Source organism: Mustelus asterias, chromosome 18 (assembly GCF_964213995.1).
Source record: "Mustelus asterias chromosome 18, sMusAst1.hap1.1, whole genome shotgun sequence".
Classification (NCBI taxonomy): domain Eukaryota; kingdom Metazoa; phylum Chordata; class Chondrichthyes; order Carcharhiniformes; family Triakidae; genus Mustelus; species Mustelus asterias.
The window spans coordinates 88,633,380-88,650,966 of NC_135818.1; the positions used below are offsets into that span (position 1 = coordinate 88,633,380).

A 17,587-nucleotide genomic window follows, 5' to 3' on the forward strand; every position below is an offset into this window, starting at 1 on the left:
GCTGGGGGTTGGGGGGGAGGGTGAGGTACGTGTTGGGGGTTGGGGGGAGGGTGAGGTACGTGCTGGGGGTTGGGGGGGAGGGTGAGGTTCGTGTTGGGGGTTGGGGGGGGAGGGTGAGGTACGTGCTGGGGGTGGGGGGGAGGGTGAGGTACGTGCTGGGGGTTGGGGGGGAGGGGGTGAGGTCTGTGCTGGGGCTTGGGGGGAGGGTGAGGTCTGTGCTGGGGGTTGGGGGGGAGGGTGAGGTACGTGCTGGGGGTGGGGGGAGGGTGAGGTACGTGCTGGGGGTGGGGGGGGACGGTGAGGTACGTGCTGGGGGCCGGGGGGAGGGGGTGAGGTACGTGCTGGGGGTGGGGGGAGGGTGAGGTACGTGCTGGGGGTGAGGGTGAGGTACGTGCTGTGGGTTGGGGGGAGGGTGAGGTACGTGCTGGGGGTGGGGGAGGGTGAGGTACGTGCTGGGGGTTGGGGGAGGGAGGGGGTGAGGTCTGTGCTGGGGGTTGGGGGGAGGGTGAGGTACGTGCTGGGGGTTGGGGGGGAGGGTGAGGTACGTGTTGGGGGTTGGGGGGGAGGGTGAGGTACGTGCTGGGGGTGAGGGTGAGGTACGTGCTGGGGGTTGGGGGGGAGGGTGAGGTACGTGCTGGGGGTTGGGGGGGAGGGGGTGAGGTACGTGCTGGGGGGTTGGGGTGGAGGGGGTGAGGTCCGTGCTGGGGGTTGGGGTGGAGGGGGTGAGGTACGTGCTGGGGGTTGGGGGGGGAGGGGGAGGTACGCGCTGGGGTTTGGGGGGGAGGGGGTGAGGTACGTGCTGGGGGTGGGGGAGGGGGTGAGGTACGTGCTGGGGGTTGGGGGGGAGGGGGTGAGGTACGTGCTGGGGGTGGGGGAGGGGGTGAGGTACGTGCTGGGGGTTGGGGGGGAGGGGGTGAGGTACGTGCTGGGGGTTGGGGGAGGGTGAGGTACGTGCTGGGGGTTGGGGGGGAGGGGGAGGTACGTGCTGGGGGTTGGGGGGGAGGGTGAGGTACGTGCTGGGGGTGGGGGGGAGGGGGTGAGGTACGTGCTGGGGGTGGGGAGGAGGGGGTCAGGTACGTGCTGGGGGTGGGGGGGAGGGGGGAGGTACGTGCTGAGGGTGGGGGGGAGGGGGTGAGGTACGGGTTGGGGGTGGGGGGAGGGTGAGGTACGTGCTGGGGGTTGGGGGGGAGGGTGAGGTACGTGCTGGGGGTTGGGGGGGAGGGTGAGGTATGTGCTGGGGGTTGGGGGGAGGGTGAGGTACGTGCTGGGGGTGGGGGGAAGGGTAAGGTACGTGTTGGGGGTTGGGGGGGGAGGGTGAGGTACGTGCTGGGGGTGGGGGGGAGGGTGAGGTACGTGTTGGGGGTTGGGGGGAGGGTGAGGTACGTGCTGGGGGTTGGGGGGAGGGGGTGAGGTCTGTGCTGGGGGTTGGGGGGGAGGGTGAGGTCTGTGCTGGGGGTTGGGGGGGGGTGAGGTACGTGCTGGGGGTGGGGGGGGAGGATGAGGTACGTGCTGGGGGTGCGGGGGGAGGGTGAGGTCTGTGCTGGGGGTTGGGGGGGGTGAGGTACGTGCTGGGGGTGGGGGGGGAGGGTGAGGTACGTGCTGGGGGTGGGGGGGACGGTGAGGTACATGCTGGGGGCGGGGGGGAGGGGGTGAGGTACGTGCTGGGGGTGGGGGGGAGGGAGGGGTACGTGTTGGGGTTTGGGGGGAGGGTGAGGTACGTGCTGGGGGTGAGGATGAGGTACGTGCTGGGGGTTGGGGGGGAGGGTGAGGTACGTGCTGGGGGTGGGGGAGGGGGTGAGGTACATGCTGGGGGTTGGGGTGGAGGGGGTGAGGTACGTGCTGGGGGTTGGGGTGGAGGGGGTGAGGTACGCGCTGGGGGTTGGGGGGGAGGGGGAGGTACGCGCTGGGGGTTGGGGGGAGGGGGTGAGGTACGTGCTGGGGGTGGGGGAGGGGGTGAGGAACGTGCTGGGGGTTGGGGGGGAGGGGGTGAGGTACGTGCGTGGGGTTGGGGGGAGGGTGAGGTACGTGCTGGGGGTTGGGGGGGAGGGTGAGGTACGTGCTGGGGGTTGGGGGGGAGGGTGAGGTATGTGCTGGGGGTTGGGGGGGAGGGTGAGGTACGTGTTGGGGGTTGGGGGGAGGGTGAGGTACGTGCTGGGGGTTGGGGGGGAGGGTGAGGTACGTGTTGGGGGTTGGGGGGGGAGGGTGAGGTACGTGCTGGGGGTGGGGGGGAGGGTGAGGTACGTGCTGGGGGTTGGGGGGGAGGGGGTGAGGTCTGTGCTGGGGCTTGGGGGGAGGGTGAGGTCTGTGCTGGGGGTTGGGGGGGAGGGTGAGGTACGTGCTGGGGGTGGGGGGGAGGGTGAGGTACGTGCTGGGGGTGGGGGGGGACGGTGAGGTACGTGCTGGGGGCCGGGGGGAGGGGGTGAGGTACGTGCTGGGGGTGGGGGGGAGGGTGAGGTACGTGCTGGGGGTAAGGGTGAGGTACGTGCTGTGGGTTGGGGGGGAGGGTGAGGTACGTGCTGGGGGTGGGGGAGGGTGAGGTACGTGCTGGGGGTTGGGGGAGGGAGGGGGTGAGGTCTGTGCTGGGGGTTGGGGGGGAGGGTGAGGTACGTGCTGGGGGTTGGGGGGGAGGGGGTGAGGTACGTGCTGGGGTGGGGGGGAGGGTGAGGTACGTGTTGGGGGTTGGGGGGGAGGGTGAGGTACGTGCTGGGGGTGAGGGTGAGGTACGTGCTGGGGGTTGGGGGGGAGGGTGAGGTACGTGCTGGGGGTTGGGGGGGAGGGGGTGAGGTACGTGCTGGGGGGTTGGGGTGGAGGGGGTGAGGTCCGTGCTGGGGGTTGGGGTGGAGGGGGTGAGGTACGTGCTGGGGGTTGGGGGGGAGGGGGAGGTACGCGCTGGGGTTTGGGGGGGAGGGGGTGAGGTACGTGCTGGGGGTGGGGGAGGGGGTGAGGTACGTGCTGGGGGTTGGGGGGGAGGGGGTGAGGTACGTGCTGGGGGTGGGGGAGGGGGTGAGGTACGTGCTGGGGGTTGGGGGGGAGGGGGTGAGGTACGTGCTGGGGGTTGGGGGGAGGGTGAGGTACGTGCTGGGGGTTGGGGGGGAGGGGGAGGTACGTGCTGGGGGTTGGGGGGGAGGGTGAGGTACGTGCTGGGGGTGGGGGGGAGGGGGTGAGGTACGTGCTGGGGGTGGGGAGGAGGGGGTCAGGTACGTGCTGGGGGTGGGGGGGAGGGGGGAGGTACGTGCTGAGGGTGGGGGGGAGGGGGTGAGGTACGGGTTGGGGGTGGGGGGAGGGTGAGGTACGTGCTGGGGGTTGGGGGGGAGGGTGAGGTACGTGCTGGGGGTTGGGGGGGAGGGTGAGGTATGTGCTGGGGGTTGGGGGGGAGGGTGAGGTACGTGCTGGGGGTGGGGGGAAGGGTAAGGTACGTGTTGGGGGTTGGGGGGGGAGGGTGAGGTACGTGCTGGGGGTGGGGGGGAGGGTGAGGTACGTGTTGGGGGTTGGGGGGAGGGTGAGGTACGTGCTGGGGGTTGGGGGGAGGGGGTGAGGTCTGTGCTGGGGGTTGGGGGGGAGGGTGAGGTCTGTGCTGGGGGTTGGGGGGGGGTGAGGTACGTGCTGGGGGTGGGGGGGGAGGATGAGGTACGTGCTGGGGGTGGGGGGGGAGGGTGAGGTCTGTGCTGGGGGTTGGGGGGGGGTGAGGTACGTGCTGGGGGTGGGGGGGGAGGGTGAGGTACGTGCTGGGGGTGGGGGGGGACGGTGAGGTACATGCTGGGGGCGGGGGGGAGGGGGTGAGGTACGTGCTGGGGGTGGGGGGGAGGGTGAGGTACGTGTTGGGGTTTGGGGGGAGGGTGAGGTACGTGCTGGGGGTGAGGATGAGGTACGTGCTGGGGGTTGGGGGGGAGGGTGAGGTACGTGCTGGGGGTGGGGGAGGGTGAGGTACGTGCTGGGGGTTGGGGGAGGGAGGGGGTGAGGTCTGTGCTGGGGGTTGGGGGGGAGGGTGAGGTACGTGCTGGGGGTGGGGGGGAGGGTGAGGTACGTGTTGGGGGTTGGGGTGGAGGGTGAGGTACGTGCTGGGGGTGAGGGTGAGGTACGTGCTGGGGGTTGGGGGGGAGGGTGAGGTACGTGCTGGGGGTGGGGGAGGGGGTGAGGTACATGCTGGGGGTTGGGGTGGAGGGGGTGAGGTACGTGCTGGGGGTTGGGGTGGAGGGGGTGAGGTACGCGCTGGGGGTTGGGGGGGAGGGGGAGGTACGCGCTGGGGGTTGGGGGGGAGGGGGTGAGGTACGTGCTGGGGGTGGGGGAGGGGGTGAGGAACGTGCTGGGGGTTGGGGGGGAGGGGGTGAGGTACGTGCGTGGGGTTGGGGGGAGGGTGAGGTACGTGCTGGGGGTTGGGGGGGAGGGTGAGGTACGTGCTGGGGGTTGGGGGGGAGGGTGAGGTATGTGCTGGGGGTTGGGGGGGAGGGTGAGGTACGTGTTGGGGGTTGGGGGGAGGGTGAGGTACGTGCTGGGGGTTGGGGGGGAGGGTGAGGTACGTGTTGGGGGTTGGGAGGGGAGGGTGAGGTACGTGCTGGGGGTGGGGGGGAGGGTGAGGTACGTACTGGGGGTTGGGGGGGAGGGGGTGAGGTCTGTGCTGGGGCTTGGGGGGAGGGTGAGGTCTGTGCTGGGGGTTGGGGGGGAGGGTGAGGTACGTGCTGGGGATGGGGGGGAGGGTGAGGTACGTGCTGGGGGTGGGGGGGGACGGTGAGGTACGTGCTGGGGGCCGGGGGGAGGGGGTGAGGTACGTGCTGGGGGTGGGGGTGAGGGTGAGGTACGTGCTGGGGGTTGGGGGGGAGGGTGAGGTACGTGCTGGGGGTGGGGGAGGGTGAGGTACGTGCTGGGGGTTGGGGGAGGGAGGGGGTGAGGTCTGTGCTGGGGGTTGGGGGGGAGGGTGAGGTACGTGCTGGGGGTTGGGGGGAGGGGGTGAGGTACGTGCTGGGGTGGGGGGGAGGGTGAGGTACGTGTTGGGGGTTGGGGGGGAGGGTGAGGTACGTGCTGGGGGTGAGGGTGAGGTACGTGCTGGGGGTTGGGGGGGAGGGTGAGGTACGTGCTGGGGGTTGGGGGGGAGGGGGTGAGGTACGTGCTGGGGGGTTGGGGTGGAGGGGGTGAGGTACGTGCTGGGGGTTGGGGTGGAGGGGGTGAGGTACGTGCTGGGGGTTGGGGGGGAGGGGGAGGTACGCGCTGGGGTTTGGGGGGGAGGGGGTGAGGTACGTGCTGGGGGTGGGGGAGGGGGTGAGGTACGTGCTGGGGGTTGGGGGGGAGGGGGTGAGGTACGTGCTGGGGGTTGGGGGGGAGGGGGTGAGGTACGTGCTGGGGGTTGGGGGGAGGGGGAGGTACGTGCTGGGGGTTGGGGGGGAGGGGGAGGTACGTGCTGGGGGTTGGGGGGGAGGGTGAGGTACGTGCTGGGGGTGGGGGAGGAGGTGAGGTACGTGCTGGGTGTTGGGGGGGAGGGGGTGAGGTACGTGCTGGGGGTTGGGGGGGAGGGTGTGGTACGTGCTGGGGGTTGGGGGGGAGGGGGTGAGGTACGTGCTGGGGGTTGGGGGGGAGGGGAGGAGGTGAGGTACGTGCTGGGGGTTGGGGGGAGGGGGAGGTACGTGTTGGGGGTTGGGGGGAGGAGGTGAGGTACGTGCTGGGGGTTGGGGTAGGGAGGGGGTGAGGTCTGTGCTGGGGGTTGGGGGGTGAGGTACGTGCTGAGGGTTGGGGGGGTGAGATGCATGCTGGGAGAATGGGGAGCTACACAGCTGGAGGAGGTAACAAAGGGGTAAAGAAGACAGAATGGGAAACTAGGATATATGGAATAATGGTGCACTATGTGATCGTCGCTGCTGCATTGACAGTGAATTATCCTGACTGTACCTGGTCCTCACTCTGTATGTCCTGCAGTTTAGCCTGGAACGTCACCAGGCTGCTTTTTAACATCCCCAGACGGAGTGAGAGTAACTCGAGTTCAGGCTGCAGAGTGCCACCTCCCTCCTGACTTGCCTGTCCCAGCTCCGAGACCTTCTGTTCAATCTCTAACAGCATTCTCTGCATGAAGAGGGCAGACAAAAAACACTTGTATTTTTAGAGCGCGTTTCATAACCTCCAATCAGCCCAGAGCATTCTACAACCAATCACATACTTTTAAGTCTAATGACTGTGCAGTGTAAGAAAGGCGTGCACAGTAAGATCCCGCAATCAGCAACATGATCATCTGTCTGTGATGTTGATTGAGGGATAAATATTGGCCAGAAGGACACTGGCTAGAACTCCACACAAAGTAGAAAGGGTCGAGAGCTTCAAGTTTTTAGGTGTCCAGATCACCAACAACCTGTCCTGGTCCCCCTATACCGACACTATAGTTAAAAAAAGCCCACCAAAGCCTCTACTTTCTCAAAAGACTAAGGAAATTTGGTATGCCAGCTACAACTCTCACCAACTTTTATAGATGCACCATAGAAAGCATTCTTTTCGGTTGTATCACAGTTGGTATGGCACCTGCTCTGCCCAATACCGCAAGGAACTACAAAAGGTCGTGAATGTAGCCCAATCCATCACACGAACCAGCCTCCCATCCACTGACTCTGTCTACACTTCCCACTGCCTTGGCAAAGCAGCTAGCATAATTAAGGACCCCACACACCCCGGACATTCTCTCTTCCACCTTCTTCCGTCGGGAAAAAGATACAAAAGTCTGAGGTCACATACCAACCGACTCAAGAAGAGCTTCTTCCCTGCTGCTGTCAGAATTTGAATGGACCTACCTTGCACTAAGTTGATCTTTCTCTACACCCTAGCTATGACTGTACCACTACATTCTGCACTCTCTCGTTTCCTTCTCTATGAACGGTATGCTTTGTCTGTATAGCGCGCAAGAAACAATACTTTTAACTGTATGTAAATACATGTGACAATAATAAATCAAATCAAATCAGCTCCTCTTTGAAATAGAATCCCTACAGTGCAGAAGGAGGCCATTCAGCCCATCGAGTCTGCACCAACTCCCTGACAGAGCATCCCACCTGGGCCCACTCACCCCACCCTATCCCCATAATCCCACACATTTACCTCGCTATCCCCCTAACCCACAGATCTTTGGACTACGATGTTGTGGCCATTACGGAGACATGGTTAGAACAGGGACAGGAATGGTTGTTGGAAGTTCCGGGGTATAGATGTTTCAGTAAGAGTAGGGAAGGTGGTAAAAGAGGTGGTGGAGTAGCATTGTTAATCAAGGAGAGTTTAACGGCTGCAGAAAGGCAGTTCGAGGGGGATCTGCCTACTGAGGTAATATGGGCTGAAGTTATAAATAGGAAAGGAGCGGTCACGTTGTTAGGAGTTTACTATAGGCCCCCAAATAGTAATAGAGATGTAGAGGAAGAAATTGCAAAGCAGATTATGGATAGGTGTGGAGGTCACAGGGTAGTTGTCATGGGTGACTTTAACTTTCCAAATATTGATTGGAACCTTTATAGGTCGAATAGTTCGGATGGGGCACTTTTTGTACAGTGTGTGCAGGAGAGTTTCCTGACACAATGTGTGGATAGGCCGACAAGAGGTGGGGCCACATTGGATTTGGTACTGGGAAATGAACTGGGCCAAGTGTTAGATTTGTTTGTGGGAGAGCACTTTGGAGATAGTGACCACAATTTGGTGTCTTTCATTATTGCAATGGAGAGGGATAGGGCCGTACGGCAGGGCAAGGTTTATAATTGGGAGAGGGGTAATTATGATGCGGTTAGGCAAGAATTAGGGAGCATAAGATGGGAACAGAAACTGTCAGGGAAAGGCACAAATGAAAAGTGGAGCTTGTTCAAAGAACAAATACTGCGTGTCCTTGATAGGTATGTCCCTGTCATGCAGGGAGGAAATGGCCGAGTGAGGGAACCATGGTTCACAAAAGAGATGGAATGTCTTGTAAAAAGGAAGAGGGAAGCTTATGTAGGGATGAGGAAACAAGGTTCAGATGGCTCAATTCAGGGTTACAAGTTAGCAAGGAATGAGCTGAAAAAGGGGCTTAGGAGAGCGAGGAGGGGGCATGAGAAGTCCTTGGCGGGTCGGATCAAGGAAAACCCCAAGGCTTTTTACTCTTATGTGAGGAATAAAAGAATGACCAGGGTGAGGTTAGGGCGGGTCAAGGACAGTAGTGGGAACTTGTGCATGGAGTCAGAAGAGATAGGAGAGGCGATGAATGAATACTTGTCTTCAGTGTTCACCAAGGAAAGGGGCCATGTTTTTGAGGATGAGAGTGTGATATGGGCTGGAGGAGGCAGATGTTCTGAGGGAAGATGTATTAGCAATTTTGAAAAACCTGAAAGTCGATAAGTCCCCTGGGCCAGATGAGATATATCCTAGGATTCTTTGGGCGGCAAGGGATGAGATTGCAGAGCCTTTGGCTTTGATCTTTGGGTCCTCACTGTCCACAGGGATAGTGCCAGAGGACTGGAGAGTGGCGAATGTTGTTCCTTTGTTCAAGAAAGGAAATAGGAATGACCCTGGTAATTATAGGCCGGTTAGTCTTACTTCGGTGGTCAGTAAGTTAATGGAAAAGGTCCTGAGGGATAGGATTTTCGACCATTTAGAAAGATGCAGCTTAATCCAGGATAGTCAACACGGATTCGTGAAGGGTAAGTCTTGCCTCACAAATTTGATTGAATTTTTTGAGGAGGTAACTAAGTGTGTCAATGAAGGTAGAGCAGTTGATGTCGTATACATGGATTTTAGTAAGGCGTTTGATAAGATTCCCCATGGCAGGCTCATGAAGAAAGTAAGGAGGTGTGGGATAGAGGAAAATTTGGCCGATTGGATAAGTAACTAGCTATCTCAAAGAAGACAGAGGGTGGTGGTGGATGGAAAATTTTCAGACTGGAGACCAGTTACCAGCGGTGTACCACAGGAATCAGTGCTTGGTCCTCTGCTATTTGTGATTTTTATCAATGACTTGGAGGAGGGGGCTGAAGGGTGGATCATTAAATGTGCTGATGACACCAAGATTGGTGGAGTAGTGGATGAGGTGGAGGGCTGTTGAAGGCTGCAAAGAGACATAGATAGGATGCAGAGCTGGGCCGAAAAATGGCAGATGGAGTTTAACCCTGATAAGTGCGAGGTGATTCATTTTGGTAGGACAAATTTGAATGCGGATTACAGGGTCAAAGGTAAGGTTCTGAGCAATGTGGAGGAACAAAGAGATCTTGGGGTTCATATCCACAGGTCTCTGAAGGTTGCCACTCAAGTGGATAGAGCCGTGAAGAAGGCCTATAGTGTGTTAGCGTTTATTAACAAGGGGTTTAAGAGCCGTGGGGTTATGCTGCAACTGAACAGGACCTTGATGAGACCACATTTGGAATATTGTGTGCAGTTCGGATCACCTCACTATAAGAAGGATGTGGAAACACTGGAAAGAGTGCAAAGGAGATTTACCAGGATGCTGCCTGGTTTGGAGGGTAGGAGTTTTATGAGGAAAGGTTGAGGGAGCAAGGGCTTTTCTCTTTAGAACAGAGGAGGTTGAGAGGTGACTTAATAGAGGTTTATAAGATGATGAGGGGGATAGATAGAGTGGACGTTCAGAGACTATTTCCTCGGGTGGATGTAGCTGTTACTAGGGGGCATAACTATAAGGTTCGTGGTGGAAGATATAGGAGGGATGTACGAGGTAGGTTCTTTACTCAGAGAATGGTTGGGGTGTGGAATGGACTGCCTGCTGTGATAGTGGAGTCGGACACTTTAGGAACTTTCAAGCGGTTATTGGATAGGCACATGGAGCACACTAGAATGATAGGGAGTGGGATAGCTTGATCTTGGTTTCGGAAAAGGTTCGGCACAACATCGTGGGCCGAAGGGCCTGTACTGTGCTGTACTGTTCTATGTTCTATTAAGGGGCAATGTAGCATGGCCAATCCTCCTAACCTACACATCTCTGGGAAAGTAGTGCTGAGCGATATTTTACACCCACTTGCAAGGGCAGATTGGCCTTGGTTCAAATTCTGATCTGAAAGATGGCACCTTGGGCAGCACAGCACCCCTTCAGTCCTGCACCAGCGTGTCAGTCTGCAACTTGTGCTGAAGTCTCTGGAGTGGGACTAATGAGTTTCTGTGAGAGAGCTAGTCACTGACTCACAGCTGACAAGAGGCGGAGAGAGAGAGAGGGGATAATCAGACATTGGAGCTCATGCTGTCATGCGTCACACTCAGACACGAGATAATGAACAGGCAGTAACATAATGTTCTCTTTGGACCGACCGATTGTGTCTTTATTTCCTTGGCAAACCTCCCTCCATACCCCTGGTGAGTGAGTTCTGAGTTCAAGGATCAATTTTCAGTGCAATAAAAGATTCTAAAATAAACTAACAAACCGTGCATCTAAAGGAGCTGATTAGAGCACCAGAGTTACCCTAATAGCTCCAGTTGTGTCGCAGCCAGGGACTGAGAAATGAATTCAATAAGAACACAATGTTTTGTGAACTAATGTAATATCTTTGTATTTTTCCCAGAAACTATTAGCAGATAGGAGCTCTGGATCAGGAGAAATTAATTCTTCAGTCACTCTATTAAATTGACCTTTTCATCATTTTTAAGTATCTATTCAATTCCCTCCTCTCCGTCTCACCTAGCCCTGAGGTTTAAACCTGATCAAAAGGAATAGAAGGCAGACCTCCTGAAGGAACACATGCGCAAGGTTCAGTATAATGGAGCCTGCAGCAACTCCCGATCTGGACACCAATCAGAAACTCAAATATACTCCACTCCATTTCAGAGAGGACTGTCATAGCGAGAGAAAGAGAGAAAACAAGGCAGAGAGTGAGAGACTGAGAGGCAATAACAGAGACAGAATCAAAGAAAGGAAGATAGAGATATAGAGGAGAAACGGGCCTGACAGGAAACGAGAGAGAGTCAGCTTGTGTGACAAGAGGGTAGAAGTGAAGACAGATGGGTTTTAAATTACATTTTAATGAACTGAATACTTTTACCCAATGCCGTATAAATCTGCTGCTGAACCCAAGAATAGAGTTTCTTTTTAAATGCTGAAGGTTTTTAAAATTCATTCATGAGAAATGAGTGCCACTAGGAAAGGCCAGCATTTATTGCCCATCACTAATTGCCCTCGAGAAGATAGTGGTGAACTGCCTTAAAGCATTACAGTCCCTGAAGTGTAGGTACACCCATAGTGCTGTTAGGGAGTGACCAGATTTTGATCCAGTGACAGTGAAGGAACGGTGATATATTTCCAAGTCAGGATGGTTAGTGGATTGGAAGGAAACTTGCAGATGGCGGTGTTCCCATGTATCTGCTGCCCTTGAAAGTAGAGTCACAGGTGGACAGAGTTGTGAAGAAGGCATTTGGCATGTTTGGTTTCGTCAGTCAGAACACTGAATACAGGAGTTGGGACATCTTGTTGAAGTTGTACAAGACATTGGTGAGGCCACACTTGGAATACTGTGTGCAATTCCAGTCACCCTATTATAGAAAGGATATTATTAAACTAGAAAGAGTGCAGAAAAGATTTACTAGGATGCTACCGGGACTTGATGGATTGAGTTATAAGGAGAGGCTGAATACACTGGGACTTTTTTCTCTGGAGCATAGGAGGCTGAGGGGTGACCTTATAGATGTCTATAAAATAATGAGGGGCATAGACAAGGTAGATAGTCAATATCTTTTCCCAAAGGTAGGGAAGTCTAAAACAAGAGGGCATAGGTTTAAGGTGAGAGGGGAGAGATACAAAAGTGTCCAGAGGGGCAATCTTTTCACACAGAGGGTGGTGAGTGTCTGGAACAAGCTGCCAGAGGTAGTAGTAGAGGCGGGTACAATTTTATCTTTTAAAAAGCATTTAGATAGTTACATGGGTACGATGGGTATAGAGGGATATGGGCCAAATGCAGGCAATAGGGATTAGCTTGGGGTTTTTTTTAAAAAAGGGGTGGCATGGACAAGTTGGGCCGAAGGGCCTGTTTCCATGCTGTAAACCTCTATGACTCTATTGTCCTTCTAGTTGGTTGAAGTCAAGGGTTTGGAAGGTGTTGTTGACGATGACTTGGTGAGTTTTAGCAGTACATCTTGTAGATGGTACACATGTCTGCCACTGCGTGTTGGTGATTGAGGGAGTGAACATTGAAAATGGTGGATGTGCTGCCAATCATGCAGGGCTGCTTTGTCCTGGATGCTGTCAAGCTTTCTGAGTGTTATTGGAGCTGCACCCATCCAGGCAAGTGGAGAGTATTCCATCACACTCCTGACTTGTGTCTTGTAGATGGTTAGCAGGCTTTGGCGAATTAGGAAGTGAGTTACTCTCCATAGATTCCTAGCCTTTAACTGCTCTGGTAGCCACAGGATTTATATGGCTGGTCCAATTCTATTTCTGGTCAATGGTAACCCCCAGGATGTTGACAGTGGGAGATTCAGCGATGGTAATGTAATTGAATGTCAAGGGGAAATAATCAGATTCATTCTTGTTGAAGATGATTCTTGCCTGGCACCTGTGTGACACAAATATTACTTGCCACTTGTCAGCCCAAGCCTGAATGTTGTCCAGGTCTTGTTGCATTTAGACATGGACGGCTTCAGTATCTGAGAAATTGCAAATGGTGCTGGAATTTTTGCATCATCAGTGAAATTCCCATTTCTGACCTTATGATGGAAGGAAGATTATTGATGAAGCAGCTGAAGATGGTTGGGCCTCGGACACTCTTCTGGAGCTGAGAAGATTGACCTCCAACCACCAAAACCATCTTCCTTTGTGCCGGGTATGGCTCCAGCCAATGGATACTTTTCCCCTGATTCCCATTGTCTCCAGTTTCACTAGGGCTTCCTGATGCCACACTCGGTCACTTGGTGCCTTGATATCAAGGGCAGTCACACTTGCCTCACCTTTGGAGTTCAGCTCTCTTACCCATGTTTGAACCAAGGCTGTAATGGAGTATGGTACCAAGGGGCCCCGGAGGAATTTTGACTCTTGGGTGATACTGCCCCTTGCTGATACTCCCTCCAACACTCTTTATTGTGAATTTTCAACAGGCACCAGTCAGTGTCCCTCCCTGGTACCCTGTCTCCATGTTTTAGACAGCTCTCTCTCGCTCTCTCTCTGTCACACATCCTCTGACTCTATCACTCGCTCGGTGTACTCTTCTCCATCACTGTCTGTACTAACTGTATCAGGAACCAATGGCTGTTACTGTGTGCATTCATTTTTAGATTTTACTTTTCACATGTCCTGTTCTCTAAGCTTGTTGATGCTGGCTGGGTGGCGAGGGGGGCATTAGGGGTTACATTGCTGAAGTGTCAGTAGTAGCTGTGCAGATGTTAGAATGGCCAATTCTCAAGCAATTTAAAAATTTACCTGGGCGCTGCTGTTAGCAGACAGCAAAAACAATCCTGGGGCCTACTAAACAGTTGTGATTTTTCTTCAATTGTTTTCCTGAGGACTTCAGTTTATTGGTTACAACGATATCAGCCATGGCTGTCAACTGTCCAAAATCATTCAACTGTGCAGCAATGCAACTTCTCTTGATCCAATTGGCTGGGGAAGCTGGGACATCAGGCAGACGGACAAGTCAGGCAGCCAATGGGATGGAGCAGTTGGAGGTTGGTGGTCATATGATCAAACCTCCAGGGGCACATCCAATCAGAGTTGGGAACACTAGTCACAGGATTCAGTATCATTTGGTTCCAATCTGATCTGTTTCGATGCTCCTTTAAAGCAAGATTTTGGTCACCTATCCTAATATTCCTTTACGTGTCTCAGTCTCCAATATTATTTGAAAATGTGTCTGCAATATTTGGCTCTGTTACCATATAATTGCAAAGTGCCGGTGATCAAATGTCACATGATCAGTCCTCCAGGAATCTATCCAATGAGAGTTAGTAACCCTGGACTACCGACTGGTTTAATGAATAGATGATGACTGGTTGAACCTGTACTTGTTTAAATATTAACTTATGACATTCAGTCTTGTGTATAAGAACAAACAGACTGTGTGGGGCCCACAGAGTTTGTAATTGTGGCAGGCAGCAGATCCACTATAAACAGCCTGATCGGGGAGCCGGATCGAGTTATCGAGCCCTCCCCCTGTGAGTGGGTCATTCTGGATTTTACTGGACCAGAGGGACAGCTGGCTGAACCTCTCTGCGTCGTATAGATAGGGAGGGGGCGAGGGAATGGACTTTGACTGGAAACTTCCCATTCAAATGAGGAAAGAATTTATACCGATGGAAGTACATAGCAAGAGTGCCGCCTGGATACTGGCCTTTCACCCTCACCTCTCACCTGATAGTGACGGAGCACCAAGTCCATGATCCCAAGCTTTGAGGTGGGAAGAGCCATGTTGAACTTTGACCCTTGTCTCTCACCTGACTGCAGTGAAGTCATTGTTGCCAATCCATGGGAAAACTGTGTAGGAGTCGGGGATGGATGGGTGATGAATGGGATGAGGGTAGAAGGAGAGGTGGTGAGAAGGGGAGGGGTGGAGACGGGAGAGGGTGGGGGAAATGTTGGGGGTGGCTGCACGGGTGATGGGTTGGGAGGCCTGAGAGAGGGGTGGGTGCTGGGAGAGGGGTGGGAAAAGGTGACTGCAGCAAGTCATCACCGATAGGTTCTCACCTGTGACTGTATCAGTTGCTCTTCCATACCCTGCTGCATCTCCTGGTCCCCACCACTCACTCCCAGCGACTCCTGGGCCCCGTCCAACCAACGCTCCAGTGTGGTGGCTTGGTCCCGGCAGACATTGAGATCCTCCAGTGACTGTGAGGATGGAGGGAGGGAGAGAAAGATGGAGGAAAGGGGAGAGAGAGAGAGAGATCAGGTGAGCAAGATGAGGAAAGGAGAGGGAGGGGAGAGGATGGGGGATTATTAAGAGGGAGAGTGTGAGAAGAAAGAGAATGAAGAGGAGAGATGGGGTAAGGCGTGGGGAGGAGAGAGAAGAGAAAGAGAATGGGACAGTGGAGGGAAGAGGGTGAGAGGAGGGATGGAATGGGAAGAGAAGAGAGGGAGAATCGAGATCGGAAGCAAGGGAGAGGGAGCATTGAGGGAGAGAACGGGGAGGAATAGTGGAAGGCATGAGCGTGAGATGGAGGGATTGAGATGAGGGAAGGGACAAGAAAGGGAGGAAGGGAGAAATAATGTGAATGAACGGAACTCAAACCCCACACTTCCTTTAAACTTAATCTTCAGAGAGTTTACCTGATGGAGCTAACGTCAGGTGATCGCTGTCAGGGCTTTGAGAGTCAGTCCAATAAGCTGATAGTGGCAGTGTGACAGGATATGAGGCAGAGTGAAATGCTAACGAGTCAGGAGCCAGTTCAGACAGAAGCGTGTTGGCTGGGAAGCCAGGCAGCTTGGTGTGTTTATCAGAGAATTCAATCCGGTCCCTGGCACCAGCACCTGCTAAACAAGTCCGACCACTCCAGAGTTAACCCTGATCATGTTCGACTGTCCAAACATATTACACACTGTGACCCGGGGAAAAACAAAGATTCCCATTGCTGTAATAACAGCATATCCCAAAGAGCAGATTTTAGTCAATGAAGTAATTCTGTAAATGTTGTAATGTAGGAAATGCAGCAGCTAATTAATAATATAACAGTAACTGGACTTTATAACACAGTTAACTAAGTTGGATTAAAGATGTTGAAGATGCCACTCACTCCCTGATAGAGTCTCCACTGCTGGGCTAGGCAGGGCAGGAAATTCCCAGGCTCCATTTGTGGCCTGTGCTGAGTTCTTATCACAGCTTGGAGAAACATCAGTGCCTCTGCTAGAGAGGGGGCAGTGACTGAGCCACCAGCAGCAGGCCAGGCAGGCACCCAGTGTGACTGTTTGTCCCATGTCCCTGAAGGGGTGCCTTTTATCCTTTGCTGCATGGATTGCCTGTGGGACTCTGGTGCTGGGAGGCTGAGATCAAGAGTGGAACGGCAAGCGGGTTTGTCGACGGGCAGAGAGATGATAATGTTGTGACTCAGTGAGGTAAACTGTCAAATGTTTAATTGATTTCATATCCCCCCACCCCACTATGAGGGTGAGGGGACAGAGGGAGTGGCTGAGGGGGCGGAGGGGAGTGGGGGAGGGGACAGGGGAGTGGGGGAGGGGACAGGGGAGTGGGGAGGGGATGAGGGAGCGGAGGGGAGGGATGAGGGAGTGGGGGAGGGGATGAGGGAGTGGGGGAGGGGATGAGGGAGCAGAGGGGAGTGGGGGAGGGGACGAGGGAGCAGAGGGAATGAGGGGGCAGAGGGGAGTGGGGAAGGGACGAGTGGGGGAGAGGATCAGGGGGCAGAGGGGGGTGGGGGAGGGGATGAGGGAGCGGAGGGAAGTGGGGGAGGGGATGAGGGGGCGGAGGAGAGTAGGGGAGGGGATGAGGGAGCGGACGGGAGTGGGGGAGAGGACGAGGGGAGGGGAGTGGGGGAGGAGACGAGGGGAAGGGAGTGGGGAGGGGAGTAGGGGGCAGAGGCAATGGATGATTTGTGATGACGGTTAGTAATAGAGAATAGAAGCTGAGTATGAGCTTTGCTTTGCTGGATGATCTTTCCACAGTGGACAGTTTAGAGATGGAGAACATTGAATAACAACTTGCGTTTATACAGTGACTCTACCATGTTGGTTCACAGCGAATCAACAACTCCCATTTGCTGCTGAGATGTTAGATTGAGCATGGTTCAGAGTGGGGTGCAGGTGGAGGGATTTAGGGGGGGAATTCCAGAGTTTAGGGCCCAGGCAGCTGAAGGCACTGAAATCAAAGTGAATTCACCACCCAGATTTGGAGGAATGCAGAGATCCTGGAGCATTGTGAGGCTGGCGGAGATTGGAGAGATAGAGAGCAGTGAGGTTGTGGTGGGATTTGAAGACCAGGATGAGACGATTGGGAAGATTTGAGGATTGGGCGCCAGTGCAGGCCAGTGAGCAGAGGAATGATGAGCGAATGGGACTTGATTGATTGGCTGCTTACCAACGGCAAGGAGTGTCGGGCCGGCTCTGGGGATTGGCTTCTCTTTACTGACTCCGCAGTGTTCTCATCTTCCTCATCCTCATCCTCCTCCATCAAGGAAGGCAGTTTACCAATCGGCATAACCTGGAATAAAGGAACATTTCCGTAATATTTCTGATATCCTCACGACATCCCAAAGCGCCTTACAGGCAATGAGGTAATCTTGGAAGTATAGTCACTGCTGCAGAAAATGTGGTGCATAGCAGGATCCCACAAACAGCAATGCAATAATGATTATCTATGATGTTGGTTGAGGGGTAAATATTGGCCAGGAATCTGTGGAGAACCTCCCCCCCGCCCCCCCCCCCTCCCCCCACCCCCGTTCTTCTTCAAAATCATGTCAAAGAATCATTAGTGCCACTGTGAGGTCAAAGGGGCCTTGGTTTGATGTCACATCTGAAAGATTGCAGCTCTGAAGGTTCTGCTCTCCGAGTGTCAGCCTAGATTCTGTGTTCGGGTCTATGGAGTGGGATCTGAACCCGTGACTGAGTCAGAGGGGAGAGCGCCACTGAAAGGCTGGTTAAACTTATCAGGTCCAGTCACACAATCAATGGGCAGCTCCTTCAAAGGCCCTCTATCTTTATCAGGAATATCCTTTCACACAGAGTCCAATGTGA

At 55.2% G+C, this 17,587-nt stretch overlaps 1 protein-coding gene across 6 annotated transcripts in view; it reads right to left on the reverse strand.

The window, feature by feature from the left end:
* Positions 1-17,587, reverse strand: part of LOC144507345 (nesprin-2-like) — a 316,785-nt gene that overhangs the window by 127,526 nt on the left and 171,672 nt on the right. For 5 of the 6 annotated variants that reach the window (XM_078234517.1, XM_078234521.1, XM_078234518.1 and 2 more), the window contains 3 exons: positions 16,932-17,054; positions 14,594-14,734; positions 5,878-6,048 (listed from right to left, as the gene is read on the reverse strand). In XM_078234517.1, coding sequence (XP_078090643.1) covers positions 5,878-6,048; positions 14,594-14,734; positions 16,932-17,054 — 435 coding nt within the window. The remainder of the gene's footprint in view (positions 1-5,877; positions 6,049-14,593; positions 14,735-16,931; positions 17,055-17,587) is intronic. The other variant, XM_078234520.1, reaches the window with a different exon arrangement.